The 26,721-nt window shown below is 38.9% G+C and overlaps 1 protein-coding gene across 2 annotated transcripts in view; it reads left to right on the top strand.

Annotated features, from left to right (window-relative positions):
- The window catches only part of INTS4 (integrator complex subunit 4), a 111,393-nt gene that overhangs the window by 17,456 nt on the left and 67,216 nt on the right, over window positions 1–26,721 (top strand). For both annotated transcript variants that reach the window (XM_008020252.3, XM_038005433.2), the window contains exons 5-8: window positions 14,044–14,229; window positions 14,798–14,848; window positions 16,355–16,443; window positions 19,090–19,210. In XM_008020252.3, coding sequence (XP_008018443.1) covers window positions 14,044–14,229; window positions 14,798–14,848; window positions 16,355–16,443; window positions 19,090–19,210 — 447 coding nt within the window. The remainder of the gene's footprint in view (window positions 1–14,043; window positions 14,230–14,797; window positions 14,849–16,354; window positions 16,444–19,089; window positions 19,211–26,721) is intronic.

Here is a 26,721-nt window from a genome sequence, read left to right as displayed (position 1 = left end):
TTAGTAGAGACGGGATTTCACCGTGTTAGCCAAGATGGTCTCGATCACCTGACCTCGTGATCTGCCCACTTCGGCCTTCCAAAGTGCTGGGATTACAGGTGTGAGCCACTGCACCCAGCCTGTAGAGGTTCTTAATAGGATAAAAATTGGAACTGTTTGTCAATGGCAAATCTGTCACAAGCTTTTTCAGACTACAGTAATGAAGGCTATCTATGATTCATAAGTACAACCACTGTTTCTATTGCCAAATGCCATTTTGGTTTATGACTTTATCATACAATGTGCCTAAAAGTTTTTTGTTTTGTAATTGAGATGTAATTTATATACACATATTTACTCTTGATAGAAAAGATACAAAGTATGTTTTCTGACCACAGTGGGATGAAATTATAAATTAATGGGAAGAAATTTAGTAAACCCACAAACATGTGGAAATTAAACAACATACTTTTCTGTGTAACTAATGAGTCAATGAAGAAATCAAAAGGGAAATTAGAAAATACTTTGAGATGAATAAAGTAGAAAATGATGCAGCTAAAGCAGTGCTTATAGAAGTTTATAGTTGTAAGTGCCCATCTTAAAAAACAAAGAATAAGGATCTAAAATCAGTAACCTAACCTTCCAGCTTAAGACCCTGGAAAAAGAAGCGCCCATTAAACTTAAAGCGTGTGAAGGAAGGGGATACTAAAGATTAGAGTAGAAATTAATGAAACAGAGAATAGAAAAACAACAGATAGTCAACAAAACCAAATTTGCTTTTCTGAAAAGATCAACAAATTTGACAAACCTTTAGTTATATTGACCAAGAAAGAGAGAGAAGACTCAAATTACTAGACTCAGAAATGAGAGGACCAGAAGATGGACATATTAGAAAAAAAAAGGAAAAGCAAGGATACTGTCTAGGGCGGTGCTTATGTCTGTAATCCTGCAGTTTGAGAGGTCAAGGCAGGAGGGTCACTTGAGCCCAGAAGTTGAAGAACAGCCTGGGTCACATAGGGAGACCCATATCTACAAAAAACAAAAAAATTAGCCGGGTGTGGTGGCTTGTACCTATAGTCCCAGCTACTTGGGAAGCTGAGATGGGAGGATTGCTGTGCCTGGGAGGTTGAGGCTGCAGTGAGCTGTGATTATGCCACTGCACTCCAGCCTGGGTGGTAGAGCAAGACCTTGGCTAAAAAAAAAAAAAAAAAAAAAAAAAAAAAAAAAAAAAAAGACATTATTACAGACCTGACAGAACTAAAAAGGATTATAAGTTAATATTATGAAAAATCATAGGCTGGCTGCAGTGGCCCACACCTGTAATCCCAGCACTTTGGGAAGCTGAGGTGGGCAGATCAGGAGGTCAGGAGTTTGAGACCAGCCTGACCAACATGGTGAAACCCTGTCTCTACTAAAAATACAAAAATTAGCCAGGTATAGTGGTGCATGCTTGTAATCCCAGCTACTCAGGAGGCTGGGGCAGGAGGAACCTGGGAGGCGGGGGTTGCAGTGAGCTGAGATTGTGCCATTGCTCTCCAGCCTGGGCGACAGAGCGAGACTCCATCTCAAAAAAAAAAGAAAAGAAAAGAAAAGAAAAATTGCATACCAATAAATTGGATAACTTAGTTGAAGTGGACAAATTATTAGAAAGACAAAAACTACTGAAAATGACTAAAGAAATAGACAATCTGAATAGATCTATGACAAGTAAAGTAATTAAACTAGTGATTAAGAAAAACAACTAAACAAATCTCTACAAAGAAAAGCTCAGGCCTCGATGGCTTCACTGGTGAATTTTACCAAATATTGAAATAAGAATTAATGAAAATTCTTTACAAACTCTCCCAAGAAATAGAGCAGGAGAGAACGCTTCCAAACTCATTCTATGAGTTACCAGAAACAGACAAAAGACATCACAAGAAACGAAAGCTACAGACCAGTGACTCTTACGAATGTGGATCCAAATATCTTTAACAAAATACTAGCAAATCAACTCCAGCAACATACAAGTAGGAGTATATACCATAATCAAGTGGGATTTATTCCAGGAATGCAAGGTTGGTTTAGTATCTGAAAATAAATGAATGTAATACACTATCGAGGATAAAAAACATGATCATAACAATAAATGAAGAAAAAGTATTTAACAAACTCTTAACACCCTTGTATTGTAAGAACGCATAAAATATCTTGTAATATTTTTAGGTTTTTAGGATAGTATAGGTCAGGTATAGACTGGAACTTCCTGACCCTCATAAATAGAATCTAAAAAGAAAAAATACTGACAGGAAACATCATACTTAATTTGAACAGATTGAATGCTTTTCCCCTAAAATGAGAAACAAAATAAATAGGTCATTATATTTACCTTCACTTCTGTTTAACATTGTGCTAAAGGTTCTTCTCAGGGGTATTAGGCATAGAAAAGAAATAAAAGGCCTCTGTGTTGGAAAGGAAAAAGTAAAATTATCTCCTCATATTCACAGGTGACATAACCTTGTATGTAGAAAATCCTAGGGAATCCACTAAAAAACTGTTTGAAGTAATAAATGAGTTTAACAAGTTTGCAGGATACAAAATCAGCCAACAAAATATAAATTGTATTTATATACACTAGCAGTGAATAATGTGAAAATGAAATTAGGAAAACAATTCAATTACAGTAGCATCAAAAATAATACTTATGGCTGGGTGTGGTAGTGCCTCTTGCCTGTAATCCCAGCACTTTGGGAGGTTGAGACAATAGAATCTTTTGAGCTCAGGAACTGGAGACCAGCCTGGGCAACTCAGTGAGGTCTCATCTCTACTAAAAATTGAAAAAATTAGTCGGGTATGGTGGCACATGCCTGTAGTCACAGCTATTTGGGAAGCTGAAGAGAGAGTTGTTTGAACACAGGAGGACAAGGTTGCAGTGAGCCTCATAAGCCTTGATTATGCCACTCCACTAAGCCTGGGCAGCAGAACGAGACCCTATCTCTATTAAAAAACAAAAACAAAAATAAAACAAAACAAAAAAACACTTATGAATAAATCTAGCAAAAGAAGCACCAGTAATATCTAGATACTATGGTACTATATGAAGGTAGATATAAAGATAAATGGAATAAAATTGAGAGTCAAGGCCAGGCATGGTGGCTCACACCTGTAATCCTAGCACTTTGGAAGGCTGTGGTAGGCAGATCACTTGAGGTCAAGGGTTTGAGACCAGCCTTGCCAACATGGTGAAACCCTGTCTCTACTAAAAATTCAAAATTAGCCAGGTGTGATGGCACACACCTGTAATCCCAGCTACTGGGGAGTCTGAGGCAGGAAAATTGCTTGAACCCGGGAGACGGAGGTTGCAGCAGTGATCTGTGATCGCACCACTACATTCCAACCTGGGCGACAGAGTGAGACTCTGTCTCAAAATAAAAAAAAGAGTAAAAAAAAAAAAAAAAAAAAGAATTGAGAGTCAAGAAATTGGCCAGGTGTGGTGGCTCACACCTGTAATCCCACTACTTTGGGTGGCTGAGGTGAGCAGATCACATGAGCCCAGGAGTTTGAGACCAGCCTGGGCAACATGACAAAACCCCATCTCTACAAAAAATATAAAAATTAGCCAGGAATGGTGGTGCGCGCCTGTAGTCTCAGCTACTTGGGAGGCTGAAATGGGAGGATTGCTTGAGCCTGGGAAGTTGAGGCTGCCAGTGAGCCGAGACTGTGCTACTGCAGTCCAGCCTGAGTGACACAGCAAGACCCTGTCTCTAACGAAAAAAGAAGAAGGAGAAGAAATAAACTCATGTGTCTTCGGTCAACTGATTTTCTATATGGATGCCAGTACTATTCAGTGGGGAAAAAAATTGTCTTTTCAATGCATGGTGTTGGGACATGTAAAAGAAGGAAGCTGGAAACTTCCCGCACACCATGCAAAAATTAGCTCAAAATGAATCAAAGACCTGAATATATGTGAGCTAAAATTATAAACCCCTAAGAAGAAAATATAGTGGTAAATTTTCATGTCTTTGGATTTGGCAGTGGATTATTAGATGTAACAAAAGCACATGTAATAAAAGAAAAAAGTAAATAAATTGGGTTTCACTAAAACTGAAAACTTGTTTTTCAGAGAAAATACAACCCACGGAATAGGAAAAAATACTTGTAAATCATATATATAATGAGGTAATTGTATTTTTTTTTTTTTTTTTTTTTTTTGAGTCAGAGTCTCACTTTGTCATCCAGGCTGGAGTGCCGTGGTGGCTTGACCTCAGCTCACTGCAACCTCTGCCTCCCAGGTTCAAGTGGTTCTCCTGCTTCAGCCTCCTGAGTTGCTAGGATTACAGGCGTGTGCCCAGCTGTTTTTTGTATTTTTAGTAGAGATGGGGTTTCACTATGTTGGTCAGGCTGTCCTCAAACTCCTGACCTCAAGTGATCTTCCCACCTTGGCTTCCCAAAGTGCTGGGATTACAGGTGTGAGCCACCTCACCCGACTGGTAATTGTATTTAGACTATCTAAGGAACTCTTACAACCCAATAATAAAAATTCAAATAACCCAATTAAAAACATGACAGAGAAGGGAAAGTGGCAAATTAAAAAAAAAAAAGTATTAAACTAACATGGGCAAAAGATCTGAATAGGTATTTCTCCAAAGAAGATACACAAAAGAGATAAACACACAACACAAAAGCTTAACATCACTTGTCACTAGGGAAATGCATATCAAAACCACAATGAGCTGGGTGCTGTGGCTCACGCCTGTAATCCCAGCGCTGTGGGAGGCCAAGACGGGTGGATCACTTGAGGTCAGGAGTTCGAGACCGGCCTGGCCAACATGGTGAAACCCTGTCTCTACTGAAAATACAAAAATTAGCCACGTGTGGTGGTGCGCGCCTGTAATCCCAGCTATTCGGGAGGTTAAGGCATGAGGCTCGAACCTGGGAGGCGGAGGTTGCAGTGAGCCAAGATCTTCCCATTGCATTCCAGCCTGGGTGACAGAGCAAGAGTCTGTCTGAAAACAAAGAACAAAAAACCCACAATTAGATGCCATCTCACATTTCTAGGATGTCTGTAATATAACTGCCTCCCAGGCTCAAGTGATCCTCCTGCGTCAGCCTCCCAAGTAGCTGGGACTACAGGTACATGCCACCATGCCTGGATAATTTTTGTGTTTTTTGTAGAGATGGGGTTTTGGCATGTTACCCAGACTGGTCTTGAACTCCTGAGCTCAAGAGATCTGTCTGTTTCAGCCTCCCAAAGTGCTAGGATTACAGGAGTGAGCCACAGCGCCTAGTGTTCACTCAGCTGCTTTCAAAAACAGTGTGGCAGTTCCTCAAAAAATTAAAAATAGCCTTACCATAGGACCCAGCTGTTCTACTTGTAGATATCTACCAACAAACTGAAACATTAACTCGGAAGTTTGTATATGAATTTTTTTTTTTTCCCCAGATGAAGTCTCACTCTGTTGCCCAAGCTGGAGTGCAGTGGTTTGATCTTGGCTCACTGCAACCTCTGCCTCCTGGGTTCAAGCAATTCTCCTGCCTCTGCGTCCTGAGTAGCTGGGACTACAGGTGCTTGCCACTACGCCTGGCTAATTTTTTTGTATTTTTAGTAGAGACGGGGTTTCACCATGTTGGACTGACTGGTCTCGAGCTGTTGACCTCAGGTGATCTGCCCGCCTCAGCACCCCCAAAGTGCTGGGATGACAGACGTGAGCCATTGCACCTGGCCCTATGGATGTTTGCAGCAGCAGCATTCACAATAGTCAAAGGTGGGAGCAAGTCAAATGACCATCAACTGATGAATTGATAAAGAATGCACGTTAGAATATTATTTGGCCATTAAAAAGAATAAAATACCAATACATTCTACAATTTCGTTGGACTTTGACAACATTATGCTAAGTGAAAGAAGCCAGACACAAAAGACCACCTATTACACGATTCAGTTTATATTAAATTTCCATAATAGGTTAAGTCTATAGAGACAGAAAGTACATTAGTGGTTGGTTAGGACTTAGGCAAACAGAGAGATAGGAATTGATAGCTAAAGGGTACAGAATGGCTTTTTTTTTTTTTTTTTTTTTGCAGGAGGGGGATCTTTCTGTAATGATAATGTTTGAAAACTGACTGTGGTGATGGTTGTGCATATATGTGCAATACTGAAAGCATTGAATTGGCCAGGTGCAGTAGCTCATGCCTGTAATCCTAACGCTTCCCAAGGTGGGAAGCTCACTTGAGTGCAGGTGTTCAAGATCAGCTTGAGCAACACAATGAGACCTCATCTGTGCAAAAGAACTAGCAGGTGTGATGGTGCACATCTGTAGCTTCAGCTACTTTGGGAGGCTGAGGCAAGAGGATTGCTTGAGCCCAGGAGATCAAGGCTGCAGTGAGCTATGATGACATCACTGCGTTCCACCCTGGGCGACAGAGTGAGGCCCTGTCATTTATTCATTCATTCATAAATACATATATACATATACATACATACCATTGAATTGTACATGTTGTCTGGTAGAATTGCATATGTTCTCTGGGAGAATTGCATGGTATGCGTATTGTATCTTATCACAACTATTAAAAATTTATACTTCAGGCCTGGCGTGGTGGCTCACACTTGTAATCCCAGCACTTTGGGAGGCCAAAGCAGGCAGATCACTTGAGGCCAGGAGTTTGACACCAGCCTGGCCAACATGGTGATAACCCTGTCTCTACTGAAAATATAAAAATTAGCTGGGTGTGGTGGTAATCCCAGCTACCCTGATGGCTGAGGCATGAAAATCACTTGAACCAGGGAGGCAGAGGCTGCAGTGAGCTGAGATCACACTGCTGCACCCCAGCCTGGGTGACAGAGTGAGACTCTGTCTCAAAATAAATAAATATAAGGAAAAAAATTATACTTCACTGATTTTGATGAATTTATCAACATTTACATTTTTTTCCACATTTTGGCTGATTTGAATAATGCTGCTATGAATATTCACTTTCAAGTTTTTTGCTTAATATGTGTTTTCAGTTCTCTTGGATGTATACTAAGAATATTCACTTACAAATTTTTGCTTACTACATGTTTTCAATTCTCTTGGATGAATACTAAGGAGCAGAATTTTGGGGTCATATGGTAATTAAGTGTTTAAGTTTTTAATAAAATTGTCATAAAATAGAGATAACATAAAATTTACTGTGTCAGCCATTTTAAAACATACTGTTTAGTGACATTAAGTATATTCACAGAGTTGTGTGATCATCACCACCTTTCACTGACAGAGCTCTTTTTGTTTTGCAGAAGTGAAACTCTATACCCGTTAAACAATAACTCCCCATCCCCTAGTCCCTAACAACCACCTTTCTATATACTGTTTTTATAAATTTTTCTACTGTAGGGATTTCATGTAAGTGGAATCATGCAATATTTGTCCTTTTGTGCCTAGCTTATTTTACTTAGCATAATGTCCTCAAAGTTCATCCACATTGTAACATGTTTCAGGATTTTCTTCCTTTTTACAGCTGAATAATGTACCATTTAAGTAAATTGGAAAAATCATGCCCTTTTTCCACCGAAGTAAATGCTTCATATGTATTTTTTAAGGGTATCAATTACAGCATGCATCACTTAATAATGACATTTCAGTCAAGGATGGACTGCATATACGACAGTGTAATGTATATTAGTATATATAGTATAACAGTAATATTATAACGTAAGGTTATATTATAGTTTTACTGTACTTTTTCTATGTGTAGATATGTTTAGATACACAAATACTTACCATTATGTTACAGTTGCCTACAATATTCAGTACTGTAACATGTTGTACAGGTTTATAGCTTAGGAGCATTAGACTGTATCATGTAGCCTAGATTTAGTAGGCTTTACAATCTAGGTTTGGGTAAGAACACTCTGATGTTGGCACAGTGATGAAATCACCTAATGATGCATTTATCAGAATGTATCCTTTTTGATAATTGATGCATGACTATATTTAGTTTTCATGTCTCTTTTGTTTTCCTTAATCCGAAAAGATCACTCAACCTTTCTTTGTCTTTCATTACCTTGACATTTTTGAGAAGTGTAGGGCATTTATTTTGTAAAATGTCTTGCAATCTGGTTTTATCTGATATTTTCAGTTTAGATTCAGCCAATGCATTTTGACAAGAATATAACAAATAATTTTGTGTCCCTCACAATGTATCATATCATGAGGCACAGATGACGTTTGACTTGTTGATGATGTTGCCTTTGATACTTGGCTAAGGTGGTGTCTGCCAGGTTTTGATTATAGAGTTATTTGATCCCCAAAATTAAAAATAGAATTGCCATATGATCCAGCAATTCACTTCTGGGATATACCTCTCTAAGGGCTGCCATAACAAAATGCCACAGGCTGGATGGCTTAAACAACAGAAATTGCTCAGGTTTCTGAAGTCTAGAATCTAAGATCAAGGTGCTGGCAAATTCAGTTCCTAGTGAGGGCTCTCTACCTGGCTTGAAGACAACTGTGTACTCGCTGTGTTCTCTTATGGCCTCTCCCCTGTATATGAGGAGAGAGAGCTCTCATAAGGGCACCAGTCCTATTGGATTAGAGTCCCATCCTTATGACCTCATTTAACCTTAATTACCTCCCGAAAGGCCCCATCTCCAAATGCAGTTATAATGTATTGCATTTCTTTTGTAACTATGACTATTGGGTCATGAGTTCCTTAAGGAAACTTACTTTTCCAAAGAAGACATATAGATGGCCAATAAGCCAATAAGAAAAGATGCTTAATATCACTAATCATTAATCATTAGGGAAAGAAAGTCAAAACCACAGTGTGGTATCACTTCATACCCATTAGGATAGCTATTGCCAAAAAGAAAAAAGTATTGGCAAGGATTGGAACCCTTGTGCATTGATAGTAGTAGTGCAAAACAGTGCAGCCATTGTGGAAAACAGGATGGCAGTTCCCTAAAATTCATGGGTTGGAAGAATTAATATGTTAAAATGTCCATACTACCCAAAATGATCTACAGATTCCGTGTAATCCCTATCAAAATTCCAGTATCATTTTTCACAGAAATAGAAAAAAAATCTTTAAAATTTGTATGAAACCACAAAAGACTGAATGGCCAAAACAATTTTGAACAAAAAGAACAAAGCCAAAGACATTACATTCCCTGTTTTCAAAATATATTATAAAGCAGTTGTAGTCAAGACAACATGGTACTGGCATAAAAACAGTACCAAAGGAACAGGATAGAAAGCCCAGAAACAAACCCATGCATTTATGGTCAGCTGATTTTTGACAGTGGTGCCAGGAACACACACTGGGTAAAGGACAATTATTCAATAGATGATGCTGGGAGAAGTGGTCATTCATATGCAGGAGAATGAAATTAGACCCTTATGTCATATACATACTTGAACTGAGTGGATTAAAGACGTAAACAAAAAACCTGAAACTGCAAAACTGCTAGAAGAAAACACAGGGAAAGCTCTGTGGCATTGATCTGGGCAATGATTTTTTTGTGTGACTGTAAAAGAACAGGCAACCACCAACAACAAAAAATAGACAAATGGGACTGTATCAAACTAAATAGTTTCTATACAAGAAAAGAAACTAAGTGAAGAGACAACCCATAGAGGTTAAAAAAAAAAAAAAAAGATGTGTAAACCATATATCTGACAAGGGCTAATATCCAAAATATATAAGGAATTCAACTAAGTAGCAACAACAACAACAAAACCTGGCTACAAAAATGGGTAAAGGACCAGAACAGACCCTTCATACAGATAACCAACAGGTTCATGAAAAAGTGTGCAACATCACTAGTCATTGGGAAAATGCAGATTGCAGATTAAATGAGATATCACCTCACATCTATTAGAATGGTTTTTATAAAAAAATGAACAATAACAAGTGTTGGCATGGGGAGACAAGGAAACCCTCGTACACTGTTGGCAAAGATGTAAATTAGTACAGCTATTTATGGAAAACAAGATGAAGGTCTCAAAAAACTAAAAATAGAACTAGCATGTGATCTAGCCATCCTACTTCTGGGTATATATCTAAAGGAATTGAAATCAGTATGTTGAAGGGATGCTTGCACTCCAATGTTCATTGCATCAGTGTTCACGATAGCCAGTGTATGGAATCAACCTGTTTATCAGCAGATGAATGGATAAAGAAGATGTGGTATATAACATGCAATAGAATACTATTCAGCCTTGTAAATGAAGGGGATCCTGTCATTCATGTCAACATGTATGAATCTTGAAGACATTATACTAAGTGATATAAGCCAAGCACGGAAAAACACATGCCACATGATCTCATTTATATGTATAATTTTAAAAAGTTGAACTCAGAGAGTAGAGTGATGATCACCAGAGGCTGGAAGCGGTAGTAAAGTGAGGGAGTGGGGAGTTGCTGGTCAAAGGTTACAAAGTTTCAGCTCAACAGGAGGAATAGGAGGAATAGGTTTTGAGATCTATTACATAGCAGGTGACTATATAGTTCACAATAATGTATATTTAAAAATAACTAAGAGGAGGGAGGTGCAATGACTCACACCTGTAATCCCAACACTTTGTGAGGTCAAGGTGGGAGGGTTGCTTGAGCCCAGGAATTCAAGACCAGCCTGGGCAACATGGCGAGACTCTGTCTCTACAAAAGTAAAAAAAGTAGCTGGGTGTGGTGGCATGCACCTGTAGTCTCAGGCTGAGTCAGGAGGATTGCTTGAACCCAGGAGTTCCAGGCTGTGTGAGCTATAATCGTGCCACTACACTCCAGCCTAGGTGACAGAGGAAGACCTTGTCTCTTAAAAAACAAAAAAACCTAAGTGAATATTTCAAATGTCTCACCACAAAAAATGATAGGTGATGGATGTATGTTAATTAGCTTGATTTAATAATTCCACATTGCATACATGTATCAAAGTATCACATTTTATCCCATAAATATATATAATTATGACTATAATAATAAAATACTAAAATCAAAAATAGATAATTTGTGGAGAGATACTTTGAGATTATGTAAATATGCTCTTCCTCATCAAACTTTACCCACCATTTTAGCAACTGTTATTAAATCTTTCCTGACTTTGTTATTACCATAAAAAGAGCTTGCCTCCCCTCCCTCCCTCTCTTCTTTTCTTCCTACTTTCCTTCCCTCCCTCCCTCCCTCCCTCCAGTCTCCTTTCCTCATTCCTTCCTCCTTCCTTCCATTCATCTCCTGTTTTATTTACTATGTTATACTATAATCATTATTTTTTGAAGTTTAAATGGTCTCTTTATAATAATTTTTAAATACAGGATGTTACTGTGTTGTATTCTTTGTATCACAGTAGGAAGAAAGTCATGCTTTTGGATACTTTTCAAAGTTCTTCTCATTTATCCTCTCCTTAATCATTTTACTTATTGGATAGCTAATCCTCATTTGAGAGACGAATAGACATAGTTCAAAGACTTGACAGGAAATTAATGCAGTTTTCTTGTGTAGCATTTGCACAGCTGAAATTGAGGGTCTTCTGCTTTCTTTCCTATTTGTAAAGATTTTTCTGGGAGAACAAAGGTCTTGTTAAAAGAGGGTATTCATTAGAATCTGCATACAGAATACACCAAATTGTCATCTGTCCTTAAAAACCATCTATATCAAGGATCACCTGAGTCCAAGAGTTTGAGACCAGTCTAGGCAATATGGCAACATTCCATTTCTACAAAAATTTTAAAAATTAGCCAGGTGTCATGGCACACACCTGTGGTCCCAGCTACTCAGGAGACTGAGGTGGGAATATCTCTTAAGCTTGTTAGGCCAAGGTTGCAGTGAATACTGATCGCCACACTGCACTCCAACCTGGGTGACAGAGCGAGACCCTTATCTCATAAGAAAAAAAAATCCATATCGATGCTGAATGGGTCAGTATGTTATTTTTGTCTTATTCAACTTCATTCTCAGATTTTGTTGATATGCAGAACCATTTTTTTAAATATATAGCAAAATTGTAAACTAGTTTATTTTTATTTTTGACATAAATTGGTCTATTATTGGGGATGTGGTTTGCTTACTTGCTCCATTAATATACTTCAATGGCCTGACAAAGTGTGTAACACCAAAGCAGCATCTGCAGATACTTAGCAGTTTTTTTTTAATTAATAAGTTTTTATCCAACAGTATAAAGAAAAGCAGTTCTTAATGATGGTAACCTTGATGCAAGAAGTGACCTGTAGGGGAAGGACATCATAAAACTGTAATTGTTTCCCTGACAGCATGAGACTCTCTTTTGGGCTAAGATTCAGTGTGCAGTAATACATTGTGCATTATTGTTGCCTGGTTAACAGAAGCTGGAAGGATTTAGTTTGATGCTTGAAAAATCAAAGTATTTGTAACAGAGGTGCAATCAACAGGTTAGTCATGAGAAATGATGTTTTTATGCTAAATATAAATAGTTCATTTGTTTTGTTTTTGTTTTTTAGGGGGCGCAGTTTGAGACAGAGTCTTGCTCTGTTGCTCAGGCTGGAGTGCAGTGGTGTGAGCTCGGCTCACTGAAACCTCCGCCTCCTGGGTTCAAGCAATTCTCTGGCCTCAGCCTCCTGAGTAGCTGGAATTACAGGTGTGTGCCGCCATACCCGGCTATAAATTTTTTTTTAAAGAAATAGGGCCTCGCTGTGTTGTTCAAGCTGGCCAAATCCCATTCACTTTTCTCCAAACTAGTGGCTCACTTTGAGAATCATGATCCTTCAGTGGGTATTGCGACCAATTTCTTCAGACGTGATTTTTTTTTTTTTTTTGAAAAAGAAAATGAAATATAAATATCAGAGTAAATCACAAGCTATAAGGTAAATATTGTTTTGTTAAACTTGGTGTATGTGTGTTTTTATGTACTGTGTTGCAATATTATGTATGTTTCTTACTTTGGATGTTAGTCAAAAGAAGTTCGAAATCCAGAGTTTTGTACCTTTTTTATTACCTCATGTACAATCTCATTTCTTCAAAGTATTTTTAATTTATGTTACTGTATTATTCACATAGCTTGTTTTAGTAGCATTGGACTAGGGTAATGCAGGAGGAAAACTGATAATTTATTAAAATACCCAGTGAGAAGTGCTAACATAAAAAATATTGATGGTACTAAATGTTGACAAGGATGTGGCACATCTAGAACACTTATGCAGCACTGGTGGAAGTGTAAATTAGTACAGCCATTATGGAAAACTATTTGGCAGTATCTTCTTAAGCTGAAGCATGTCTTGTTACCTATCAATTCTACTTGTGCACATATATCCAACAAAAATGTGAACATGTACACCAAAAGCCACATACAAGAGTAATCACAGTAGCATTATTCAGAATAGCCAAAGACTGGAAATAACTTAAATATTCATCAACAGAAAGGCTAAATAGATTTTCATGTGTTTACAAATCAATACTGTATAAGTAACAAGAATAAATGAGCCATTGCTATCTGCCATACCTTGCATAAATCTCACAAACATAATATTAAGCCATAGAAGCCAGATACTATTTGATTTCATAAAGTACAAAAATAAACAAATGAACCTATGTGTTAGAAGTCAGGATAGTAGCTATTTTTGGTGGTGGTGTGGTGAGGTAGTTGCTTGGAGGAGGAATGAGGGATATTTCTGGTGTGTTGGTTATATACTATTTAATCTGGGTGCTTGCTATATATGTGTATTTGTGAAAATTTATTGAGCTGTACACTTAAGATTTTTGCATATTTCTGTGGATATTAAAAGTTTAAAAATTTATACATTTTTGTCTTGTTTTAAAATTTGAAAGCAAGTAAAAGGCAATTCAGGGACGAATTTTAAAGTACTTACTCTATACAAGGCAAAGTACTAGCTATTGGGAATACAAAGATGAAAAACTAGGACTTTTATTTTCTAAGGACTCATTTTTTTTTGAGAAGACACATACTCAAGTAACACGATGCTAAACAGACTGTCCTGAGAATGTAGGGCTTGAAATCACCCCTAAGGTTGATGCAATGCTTTTGTTTCTGGTGTTGTCTGTGTTTGTTAAGATATCTTAATCATGTCCTTTTTTTCTTTTTCTTTTTCTTTCTTTTTTTTTTTTTTTTTTTGATAGCATCTTACAGATACGTCTCATGGTGTAAGAAATAAGTGCCTGCAGTTACTTGGCAATCTTGGCTCTTTGGAGAAAAGTGTCACAAAAGATGCAGAAGGCCTAGCTGCCAGAGATGTCCAGAAGATTATAGGGGATTACTTCAGTGACCAAGACCCACGTGTCAGAACAGCAGCTATAAAAGCCATGGTAAACGTGATTATGGAAACTAATTGGGGCTAGTGTTCATTTTTGTTTTTTAAGTTTATAGCTAGTGCTGCCTTGGATACATTGTGAATCCTTCAGCATATACTTTCAGGAAGGTATTGGTGGTGGCCTCACAGAACTCAGTGACACGCATCCCTGTATACAACTGTGCTTTTTTTTTTTGGCTTTCTCTGGTAGCTTTCATGTGTATTTATGAAACATGAAAAGCACGGTAGGAACCTGTTATAATTCCTTCAACTTGGAGGGATACGAGTTGGTATAATATTATAATAGGGGGAGGTGGTGTTAAATCATTTTTTTCTTTAGCCTTCATATTATTATTTCATATTTTTCTAATGCCTTCTTGGGACAGTCCATGGGTTAGATTTATGAAATGCTCGAATGCTTCTCTTGAAAGGCGACAAAATTTCTTATTTATATAGCACCGATTTTGGCTAAATGGAACCATGTTAGCCTGATACAGTAGGGGAAAATATGTGAGATTGTGGGGAGACATTGGAAATATTGCTCTTTTCCTCCCAAGCACTTAAGCTATATATTTATTATCTAGTTGCAGCTCCATGAAAGAGGACTGAAATTACACCAAACAATTTATAATCAGGTACTTTAAATGATTACTGTCTGGAAGGGGAGGAGGTATCGTGAAGCTGGGAGGGTGGCACACTGGTTCTCAGAATTTGAAAACTTAAGGACTTCGTTGGTTAATAGTGGCAGTGTTGATTGGGATGGATGTGAAGTCATATTCCAAACATACTTTTCAGGAAGAGAATGGAGGTTATGTAATTAAATAGCAGTAGTACGTGTGAAAAGGACTTTTAGGAGGATTTACAACTCAGTATGAGTGTGAGAGTACCTGAAGAAAAGTGTAGCATTTAGAATAAGGAACGTTTTAGTCTTGCTGATCACTGCTTGGTTGGGCCATACATGAAGTCATTTCTGGGAACCACACTTCACAAACTAGAGGGTGTCTGGAGAAGGGTGACCAAAACCATAGGATCATATAAAAAAAAGTCACATGAATGTAGTATTAGCAGTAAAGAAAGGCATAATGAAGTTGTGGAAAAGCTGATTGAGGGCCTAACCAAAAGGCCTTACAAGGCTATATTTCTCTTGGAGAATAATTGACTGAATCTGGTAACAGGCAATCTAAATTCATGTTCAGAGATTAGGTTTTGTTAGTCTGCCGAGAGTGGTTTTATCTCTCATGGGAAGAAGATAATTAGCCAAACCCCTATCACGGATGTGTAAACTAAGTTTATTCTTCTGTTGAATGAAGTAGAATTGGTCCAGAATGCTTGTGGTGGGGTGACCATCGCCCTCTTTTTCTATAGGAAAACTATGCGGGAAGCCAAATAATTAAAGGAAACTTGGATAGTAAGGACTCAGAGGAAGGAAGGAAAGTTAGTTGGCTGATTCAGATGTTTGGTGGCATAAGAGTAGTCTAAACAAGCAGTAATGAGAGCCTCAAGGGAGTGAGGATGGATTGATAGTGTAGGATTTAAGACATAAGGTAGAATTTGGTTCCTTAGTGAGTTCATGTTTGGGTGTGTGGAGTATAAAAGTTGGGTGGGACATCCATGAAGAGAATTCCAGCCATAAGTAGTTATAAAGGTCTGGAGATCAGGAGAAATCAGAGCTAAGGGTAGGTTATTTGGAGCCATCAGTATTTAGGGAGTATGGGGCTACCCAGAAAGAGTGAGTGGATTGAAATGGAGGCCAATGATTTCAGACCAAAGTAAACAGAAGTGTGTGCTTTGATTTTTACAGGTGGAGGGAAAAACCCATATTTGGTATTTGAGCCTGTGAAAATAGTACTGTGGACTCCCAGCATGCTTTGCTGGGTTTGATGCTATTCTAAATGTTTTTATGCCGTCAGTCTGTGATTCTCCTTTCAGGTGTGGGGTAGGAGGGTGCCTAGTCAGAATATAGCCAGAGCAGCTGACAGAGGTCAAGATTCATTGTTCGGCAAAGATTCAAGAAGTTAAAACCACACACAAGTATTTTACTGGGCATCCTTATCCAATCACCCTATCTTCACTTTGAAAATAGTTTAAACATTGCCTGAGAGGACACAGAGCTAATAAACTTTTGGAATTCTTCTTTGCAGGCCTGTAAATTGCTCTCTGATGACTATGAACAAGTGCGCAGTGCTGCAGTCCAGCTTATCTGGGTTGTCAGTCAGCTCTATCCTGAAAGGTCAGTGTGGGTGTAAGCTGACCTTTGTTGATTGTGAAGCCATTTTCCTCTCTTCTCACCGTGCAGAAAGCCCACTTCTAGAAAAGAAATGTTGGTTAGATTTTTGGAAGGAATGGGGAGTAAGGGGCTGAAAATCAGATTGCCTGGTCCTCATTTTTCATCTCTGATAGGAACTTTCTGTACACCCTTGGAAAGATACTTCACTTCTTTGGTCCTAACCTTGTCATCTATAAGTGAAGAAATTGGAATATCTTTCTTAAATGGTTTTCAGTACTTTACAAAAAAATCTTTAAAATTGTTTGGGACCCATTTTAGTTTGGTTTGTGCCAAATGCCAGATAAAGATACCAGATGAGTTTGAGAATAGTGATCTCTTATGTACTATTTTCCTGGTTAAAAACATTTTCACAGCAATTAAATTATTATTTTCACAGTGATTCTTTGAGGAGGTAGGCAATATTATTATATTTTATGAAATAGAATATTTTCTTTGTATTTCTTTATATTTTATTTATAAATATTTATAGAATGTTTTATTTTTCCTCGTATAGGAAAAAGAGGTGTTTTTTCCTCTTCATTAAACTGCCAAAATTTGAAAACCAGAATGAATTAATAAACCTGTAGGAGTAGGCTCCATTTGTAGTGTTTTAGGACTTAGACACATACAAAGAAAAGGGCTAACTGGAAATTGTCTCTATTTTTAGGACTGGATTGACGAGTGAGTTTTATCTTGATTTATTCTGAGATTTACTGTATTTATAGAAGTTCAGTCTGGGCACGGTGGTGCCTGTAATCCCAGCACTTTGGGAAGCCGAGGTGAGTGGATCACATGAGGTCAGGAGTTCGAGACCAGCCTGGCCAACATGGTGAAACCTCGTCTCTACTAAAAATAAAAATATTAGCCAGGCGTGGTGGCACACGCCTGTAATCCCAACTACTAGGGAGCCTGAGGCAGGAGAATTGCTTGGACCCTGGAGGTGGAGATTGCACTGAGCCGAGATCATACCACTGTACTCCAACCTGGGTGACAGAGCAAGACACTCTCTCTCAAAAAAAAAGAAGTTCAGTTATAGGAGATAATAAGCTTAAGGATATGAAATATTCGGTGGGAGCTAGTTTTTGATAATTTCATAAATCTTTGAACCTTTGGTGGGTTACATGCTTTCTTTTTTTTTTTTTTAAAGGCAGAGTCTTGCCCTGTGGCCCAGGCTGGAGTGCAGTGATGTGATCTCAACTTATTGCAACCTCCATCTCCTGGGTTGAAGCAGTTCTCGTGCCTGAGCCTCCCAAGTAGCTGGAATTACAGGTGCACACCACCGCACCTGGCTCATTTTTTGTATTTTTAGTAGAGCTGAGGTTTTGTCATGTTGGCTAGGCTTGTCTCAAGCTCCTGGCTTCAGGTAATCTGCCTGCCTCAGTATCTCAATGTGCTGGGATTACAGGTGTGAACCACCACACCTGGCTGACCCTTTGGTGGGTTACACACTTTTATTCAGTACATTGAAAATTTGCACCTGGGTGCAGTGTTTCACCCCTGTAATCCCGGCACTTTGGGAGGCTGAGGCGGGTGGATTGCTTGATCTCAGGAGTTTGAGGTCAGCCTGGGCAACATGGTGAACCATTTCTACTAAAAATGTACAAAATTAGCTGGGTGTGGTGGCATGCTTTTGTAGTCCCAGCTACTCAGGAGAGTAAACTGGGAGGACCACCTGAGCCCAGGAAGTTGACACTGCGGTGAGCAGTGATCATGCCACTGCACTCCAGCCGGGGTGACAGAAGTGAGACCCTGTCTCCAAAAAAAAAAAAAAAAGCATAATTTGCAATGCAACTGAAAGAGTTGGTTTTTACTCCCAGAGTGATTTGTTTATTCTGAACTGTATTTAATCATTCTAGGATTTGAACTATTCAGTTATCATTTTCGTGTGTGTCAGTCTTCATTGACTGTTCTCAGTTTATTGAGCCTGCAGCCTTGCTTACTTATGTATTTATTTGTTTATTATTATTATTTTTTGCGATGGAGTCTCGTTCTGTTGTCCAGTCTGGAGTGCAGTGGCACTATCTCGGATCACTGTAACCTCCACCTTCCAGGTTCAAGTGATTCTTCTGCCTCAGCCTCCTGAGTAGCTGGGATTACAGGCGTGTGTCACCACGCCCGGCTAATTTTTATATTTTTAGTAGAGAGGGGGTTTCGCCATGTTGGCCAGGCTGGTCTCGAACTCATGACCTCAAGTTATCCACCTGCCGCAGACTCCAAAAGTGCTGGGATTACAGGCATGAGCAGCTGTGCCCAGACTGTATTTATGTTTTGAGACAGGGTCTTGCTCTGTCACCGAGGCTGGAGTGCCGTGGTGTGATCTCAGCTCACTTCTACCTTCACCTCCAGAGCTAAAGTTATCTTCCCACTTCAGCCTCCCAAGTAGCTGGGACTATTGGCGCATGCCACCATGCCTAGCTAATTTTTGTATTTTTTTTGTAGGGATGAGGTTTTGCCATGTTGCTCAGGCTGGTCTTAAACTCTTGGGCTCAAACAGTCTACCTGCCTGGGCCTCCCAAAGTGCTGGATTATAGATGTGAGCCACTGTGCCTGGCCTGAGTCTTAGGATCTTGTTTTGTTCTAAGTGATTTCATTTATTTTCTTTTAATTTAGCATTGTTCCAATTCCTTCTTCTAATGAAGAAATACGCTTAGTTGATGATGCGTTTGGAAAAATTTGTCACATGGTCAGTGATGGCTCTTGGGTGGTTCGTGTTCAGGCAGCAAAACTGTTGGTAAGTTATACTTTTTATGTATGTATGTATGCGTGTATGTATTTATTTATTTTGTTTTATGTAGAAGTAGGGCCTTTGTGGCCCAGGTTGGTCTCAAACTCTTGGCCTCAAGCAATCCTCCTGCCTCAGCCTCCCAAAAGACTGGGATTATAGGTCAGGTGTGGTGGCTTACACCTGTAATTCCAGCATTTTGGAAGGCCAAGGCGGGCAGATCATGAGGTCAGGATCATCCTGACCAACATGGTGAAATCCTATCCCCACTAAAAATACAAAAATTAGCTGGGAATGGTGGTGCACTCCTGTAATCCCAGCTACTCGGGAGGCTGAGGCAGGAGAATCGCTTGAACCTGGGAGGCAGACGTTGCAGGGAGCCGAGATCACGCCACTGCACTCCAGCCTGGCGTCAAGGGGGAGACTCTCGTCTCAAAAAAAAAAAAAAAAAAAAAAAAGACTGGGATTATAGATGTGAGCCATTACACCCGGCCAATAATCCTTTTTTTAAATGAACACATTGCTCGTTAAGTTTTTACAAACATTTTGAGAAACTACAGATGGGGCAGTGTGACCTGAATTTAAAACCCCAGAATTTCTTTTTCTTTTTCTTTTCTTGAGACAGGGTCTTACTCTGGAGTGCAGTGGTGCAGTCACGGCTCACTGCAGCTTTGACCTGCCAGGCTCAAGCGATCCCTCCACCTGAGCCTCCTGAGTAGCTGGGACTACAGGCATGTGCCACCCTGCCTGGCTAATTTGTATTTTTTGTAGAGATGGGGTCTTGCTTTTTGCCCAGGCTGGTCTTGAATTCCTAGGCTCAAGTGATCCTTCTGCCTTGGCCTCCCAAATTGTTGGGATTACAGGTTTAAGCCACTATTCCCAGTCCCAGAATTTCTTAATATAGAAAGAAATAGTTCACTCTCCTGTAGAGAAATAGCCTTTTAGAACTAGAAAGAATCTTAAAACATAATTCTATTAACCCTATTAGGAACCGAGATAGCCAGAGCCTAGAGAAAAAGGAAAATAATTTTAAAAAAAAGTTTTTCCCATTTATTAAGCACTTGTTATGTCCTAGTTCAGGAGGCTCAAACCCCTGGGCTGTGGACTAGTCCTGGTCCATGGCTTGTTAGGAACCAGGCCACACAGCAGGAGGTGAGTGGTGGGAGAGCAAGCATTACTGCCTGAGCTCTGCCTACTGTCAGATCAGCAGCTGCATTAGATTATCATAGGAGTGTGAACCCTATTGTGAACTGAGCATGTGCGGGATCTAGGTTTCATGCTCCTTGTGAGAATCTAATGCCTGATGATCTGAGTTGGAACAGTTTCATCCCAAAACCACCCTGCTCCACCACCCTCTCTGATTTCTTCCATGAAACTGAACCCTGGTGCCAAAAAGGTAGGGGACTGCTATTTTAGATAATTTGAAGGAGGCCCTTTACATACATTTTCTCATTATAGTAATCCTGCAAGATAGGTGCCATTATCCAGCTGGGGCATGGTGGCTCATGCCCTTAATCCTGGCACTTTAGGAGGCCGAGGTGGGTGGGTCACTTGAGCCCAGGAGTTCAAGACCAGCCTGGGCAACACAGCAAGGCCCTATCTCTATTTTAAAAAAAATTTTTTTAAATGTTTTTTTAAATGCTGTTATCATTTTCTAGATGAGAAAACTGAGGCTCTGAGGAGTTGAGTAAATTATCCAGCTTATACAGATAGAAAATTGTAGAGTGAGATCAGATCCTGATCTTGTGACTTTTAGCCTGGTACTTTTCTAGTGTTTTCTTTTTGAGGACTCAGCACGTTTATTAAAAATTTTTAACTTTTGTGGCTCACGCCTGTAATCCCAGCACTTTGGGAGGCCGAGGTGGGCGGATCACGAGGTCAAGAGATTGAGACCATCCTGGCCAACATGGTGAAACCCCGTCTCTACTAAAAATTCAAAAATTAGCTGGGCATGGTGGCGCACGCATGTAGTCCTAGCTACTCGGGAAGCTGAGGCAGGAGAATTGCATGAACCTGGGAGGCAGAGGTTGTAGTGAGCCGAGATCGCGCCACTGCACTCCAGCCTAGCGACGGTGAGACTCCATCTAAAAAAAAAAAAAAAAATTTAACATTTGGGCTGAGATGTAGTAGCTCACACCTGTCATCCTAGCACTTTGGGAGGCTGAAGCAGGCAAATCACTTGAGGTCAGGAGTTCGAGACCAGCCTGGCCAACATGGTGAAACCCCGTCTCTACTAAAAATACAAAAACTAGCCTGGCGTGGTGACACACACCTGTATTCCCAGCTATTCTGGAGGCTGAGGTGGGAGGATCACTTGAACCTGGGAGGCGGGGGTTGCAGTGAGCCGAGATTGTGCCATTGCGTTCCAGCCTATGCAACAGAGCGAGACCCTGTCTCAAAAAAAAAAAAAAAAAATTATTTAACTTTTAAGGGATAAAATTGTCTTGTAATAGAGTGTTGACCTAATGAACTTATTTTATATCTGTGTTACCTTGTATATGTCACTTGATATTAGTCTCAGTTTCCTCATCTGTTAAGTGGGGTTCTAATATCTCTCATATTTACCTGCTAGTGTTGTCATGATGGTCAAATGAGATATAGTCTATGAAAATGTTTATAAACTAAAAAGTATTATACTTTGTAGGATGGGTGGGGGCACAGTGTATAAATATATGTAAGTATCTATAAAAAATTGTATGCATGTCACAGCAGGAAAATCTGTGATTCTTTTTGGACACTTCCCCTTTGAGTGCCCCCAGCCCTGCTACTCTTGGTGAGATTGTTGGTTGAATGCTTTGTATCTGACTGTACTGAACACTGATCTGGTGATAGCTTTAGTCCTGTGACCAGTATTTATGGGAGTATTTGCTGAAACCTGTGTGAAGCATTTTCATGAAATATAGTAGTAATGGATGATTGGAGTATTTCCAATCTTGTGCATAGTAGAGTTAAACAAGCTAACTGTTACTGATTTTATTTCTGAATTCATATTTTAAAACGTTCTAAATTCAGAACAATCTAATCATTCATCAAATCCTTTCATTCAACATTTACAGAGGATCTACAATGAACTCTAGGTGGGAGTGGGGAGGAGAAAGATGTTTTAGAAGAATGAATTAATGATATATTTTTACTTGAGTAGGCAGTTTTAAAAAGTAATCGTTAAAGTAAGAATCATTCAAAATTTTCAGTTTTGTACTCTATAGGATCTGAAATTTATTTGCATAAAGTTGTGTGTATAATGTGTATATTGAAAGGATATCTACTTGAATGACTCTAAATTGAGTGACATGCCTTGTGTTGTAATTTCCTGTTAAATCTGAACAGCTTCAAATTATATAAGTAATTATGTTTGTATTCAGAAATAGTAATCATTCTAATCTTGCTGATAATAATAATAATAATGACTACTATGTATAGAGTTTCTGGCCTACTAAGTGAAGCATTTTTAGTCATACATACACACATAAATACACACACATTCACACATAAACATTAACCCACTTCTCTTTATATACAAGCACACATTCCTAACTCATTTGCTTACTTTTGCAAGTAATTTTTAATCTTTTTAAACTCTCTGAGGTAGATGTATTACTCATAAATAACAAAATTAAAATTTAGGAATGGGTATAATTTGTCTAAGACCACACAGATAGTAAATGACAGATGAGGACTTCAAACCTCATAATCTAAAGTCCATGTATAATCCTTTCCTGGTGAGCATCCAGTTACACATTGGGATTGGCCAGTTAAGGCCCTGCTGGTTTATTAGTATCTCTGTGCAAGCTAAGAGGTAAAGCTGCCCTACTCCAGCTTTCCAGCAGATAAACCTGTGATAAAGTGATTTGTGTATAATCTTTAATTAAAAATTTAGTAATTTTAAAAAATTGATGCATTGTAATTGTATATATTTATGGGGCACAAGTTGATGTTTTGATACACATCTATGTTGAATATTAATCCAATCAGGATAGTTAGTATAGTTATCACCTCATACATTTGTCATTTCTTTGTCATGAGAACTTTCAACAACCTCTCTTACAGCTATTTTGTAATATACAATGTTTTACTGTTAATCATAGTCACCCTTACATGCAGTTGAACACCAGAATTTATTCCTCCTAATTGTGACTTTGTATCCATTGTCCAGTCCCTCCCCATTCTCTCCTACTCCCTCCCCTCCCCAGTGTCTGGTAACCACTGTTATACTGTCTGCCTCTATGATATCAATTTTTTAAAAAAATACTTTAAGTTCTGGGATACATGTGCAGAAAGTTCAGGTTTGTTACATAGGTATACATGTGCCGTGGTGGTTTGCTGCACCCATAACCTGTCATCTACATTAGGTATTTCTCGTAATGCTATCCCTCTCCCAGCCCTTCACCCTCTGACAGTCCTTAGTGTGTGATGTTTCCCTCCTTGTGTCCATGTGTTCACATTGTTCAACTCTCACTTATGAGTAAGAACATGCAGTATTTGGTTTTCTGTTCTTGTGTTAGTTTGCTGAGAATGGTGGTTTCCACCTTCATCCATGTCCCTGCAAAGAACATGAACTCATCCTTTTTTATGACTGCATAGTATTCCATGTATATGTGTCACATTTTCTTTATCCAGTCTGTCATTGATGGGCATTTGGGTTGGTTCCAAGTCTTTGCTATTGTGAACAGTGCTGCGATAAACATACATGTGCATGTGTTTTTATAGTAGAACGATTTCTAATCCTTTAGGTATATACCCAGTCATGGGATTGCTGGGTCAAATGGTATTTCTGGTTCTAGATCCTAGAGGAATCGCCACACTGTCTTCCACAATGGCTGAACTAATTTACACTCCCACCAACAGTGTAAAAGCTTTCCTATTTCTCCACATCCTCTCCAGCGTCTGTTGTTTCCTGACTTTTTAATGATCGCCATTCTAACTGGTGTGAGAGGGTATCTCATTGTGGTTTTGATTTGCATTTCTCTAATGACCAGTGATGATGAGCTTTTTTTCGTATGTTTGTTGGTTACATAACTGTCTTCTTTTGAGAAGTGTCTGTTCATATCCTTTGGCCACTTTTTGATGGGGTGTTTTTTTTTTTTTGGAAATTTGTTTAAGTTCCTTGTAGATTCTGGATATTAGCTCTTTGTCAGATGGATAGATTGCAGAAATTTTCTCCCATTCTATAGGTTGCCTGTTCACTCTCATGATAGTTTTTTTTTTTTTTTTTTTGCTGTGCAGAAGCTCTTTAGTTTAAGTAGATCCCATTTGTCAATTTTGGCTTTGTTGCCATTGCTTTTGGTGGTTTAGTCATGAAGTCTTTGCTCATGCCTGTGTCCTGAATGATATTGCTTAGGTTTTCTTCTAGGGTTTTTACGGTTTTAGGTCTTATGTTTAAGTCTTAGATCGTGCAGTATTTGTCTTTGTGTGTCTGGCTTATTTCACTTTACATGATGTCCTCCAGGTTTATCGATGTTGCAAATTACAAGATTTTATTTATTTATTTTTTCTTTAAGTCAGGGTCTTGCTCTGTTGCCTAGGCTGGAGTGCGGTTCCACGATGGCACAATCATAACTCACAGCAACCTCAAACTCCTGGGGACTCCAGCCTGGACAACAGCAAAATTGTCTAAAAAAATTAAAAACTAGGTTGTTCTTTTTTGATGTAGCTATTTATTGCTGTACACTTATCTCTTAGAACTGCTTTTGTTGCATACTGTCGATTTTGGTATATGTTTTAATTCTTGCTTGTGAAGTATGTTTCTTCTAGGCAATGTGTACTTAGATTTTGTGTTTTAATCTATTCAGCCAATGTATACCTTTTTTTTTTTTCTTTCTTGCTCTGTTGCCCAGGCTGTAGTGTACCTTTTAATTGAGGAATTTAATCCATTTATATTCAAGATTTTTTTCTTCTTCTTCTTCTTTTTTTTTTTTGTTACTTTGAGACAGGGTCTCACTCTGTCACCTAGGCTGGAGTACACTGGTGTGATCTCAGTTCACTGCAACCTTCACCTCCAGGGTTCAAGTGATTCTCGTGCCCCAACCTCCCCAGTACTGGGATTACAGGCGTATGTCACCACGCCCAACTAATTTTTTTTGCATTTTTATTAGAGATGGGTTTTGCCATGTTGACCATGCTGGTCTCGAACTCCTGGCCTCAAGTGATTTGCCTGCCTTGGCCTCCCAAAGTGCCGGGATTATAGGCGTGAACCACCACACCCAGCTATATTCAAGATTGTTATTGATAGATGAGGTCTTATTCCTCCCATTTTGTTAATTACTTTTTGGTTCTTTTGGAGATCCTTTGTTCTTGTCTTCCTTTCTTGTTGTTTGTCTCTGTGATTTAGTGGGTTTTTGTGGGGCTAAGCTTTATTTTCATTCTCTTTCTTGTTTGTGTATCTGCTATAATTTTTTTCTACATAGTTACTACAGAGTGTTATTTAGGCCCGTGTGGTGGCTCTTGCCTATTATCCCAGCACTTTGGGAGGCAGATCACTTGAGCTCAAGAGTTTGAGACTAGCCTGGGCAACATAGTGAGACCTTGTCTCTAATAAATAAAGAAAAAAGAAATCAGCCGGGCATGATGGCACACACCTGTAGTCTCAGCTACCCGGGAGGCTGAGGTGGGAGGATTGCTTGAGCCTGGAAGATTGAGGCTACAGTGAACCATGATCAGGTCACTATGCTCTAGCATGGGCATCAGAGTAAGAGTGTCTCAAGGGGGGAAAAAAAGTCTTGCAGTTATAATAGAATGTTTTCAGCTGATAGCAACTCAACTTTGGTTTCATAAAAGGACCCTAGACTTTTTCTCTCCCCTCTTCAATTTATATTTTTGTTGCCTTAATTTTCTTCTTCATCTGTTATGTGTTCCTTAGCTACTATTTGTAGCTCTTGTAGTTTTTGACCATTTTGAATTTAATCTTCATACTAGCAGATTGAAAATTTTACATGACATTGTATCACTGTGGTTTGATCTGTTTGATTTATGAGTTTACCTTTACTGGTGAGTTTTATACTTTTGTGTGTTGTCATGATAGTGATTATTGTCCTTTTGTTTCTAATTGTAGCATTCAATACTTTGAATATATTAATACTATCCCATTCTCTCCTGGTCTACAAGGTTTCTGCTGAGAAATCTGTTGATGGTAATGGAGATTCTCTTGACAATTTTCTCTGGCAGCTTTAAAAATTCTTAGTCTTTGACTTTCGATAGTTTGATTATAATGTACCTTGGAGAGGATCTTTTTGGGTTGAATCTAATTGTGAATCTTTGAACTTCCTGAATTTGGATGTCCGTATTTCTCACACTACTTGGCAAGTTTTCAGCTATCGTTGCGTCAAGTAGGTTTTCTGTGCCTTTCTCTATCTCTTCTCCATCGGGCAATCTTACAGTGCAAATATTTGTTTGTCTATTGATGTCCTATATGTTCCAAGGCTTTCTTTTTTATTCTTATTTGTTTTTTCCCCCCCTTAATGGGTTATTTCAAAAGACCTGTCTTCAAGTTCAGAAATTCTTTCTTCTGCTTGATCCTAGTCTAT

Source organism: Chlorocebus sabaeus, chromosome 1 (assembly GCF_047675955.1).
Source record: "Chlorocebus sabaeus isolate Y175 chromosome 1, mChlSab1.0.hap1, whole genome shotgun sequence".
NCBI lineage: Eukaryota > Metazoa > Chordata > Mammalia > Primates > Cercopithecidae > Chlorocebus > Chlorocebus sabaeus.
Note: the sequence above shows the minus strand (reverse complement) of the source record. Positions and strands in the feature narration are given on the sequence as shown.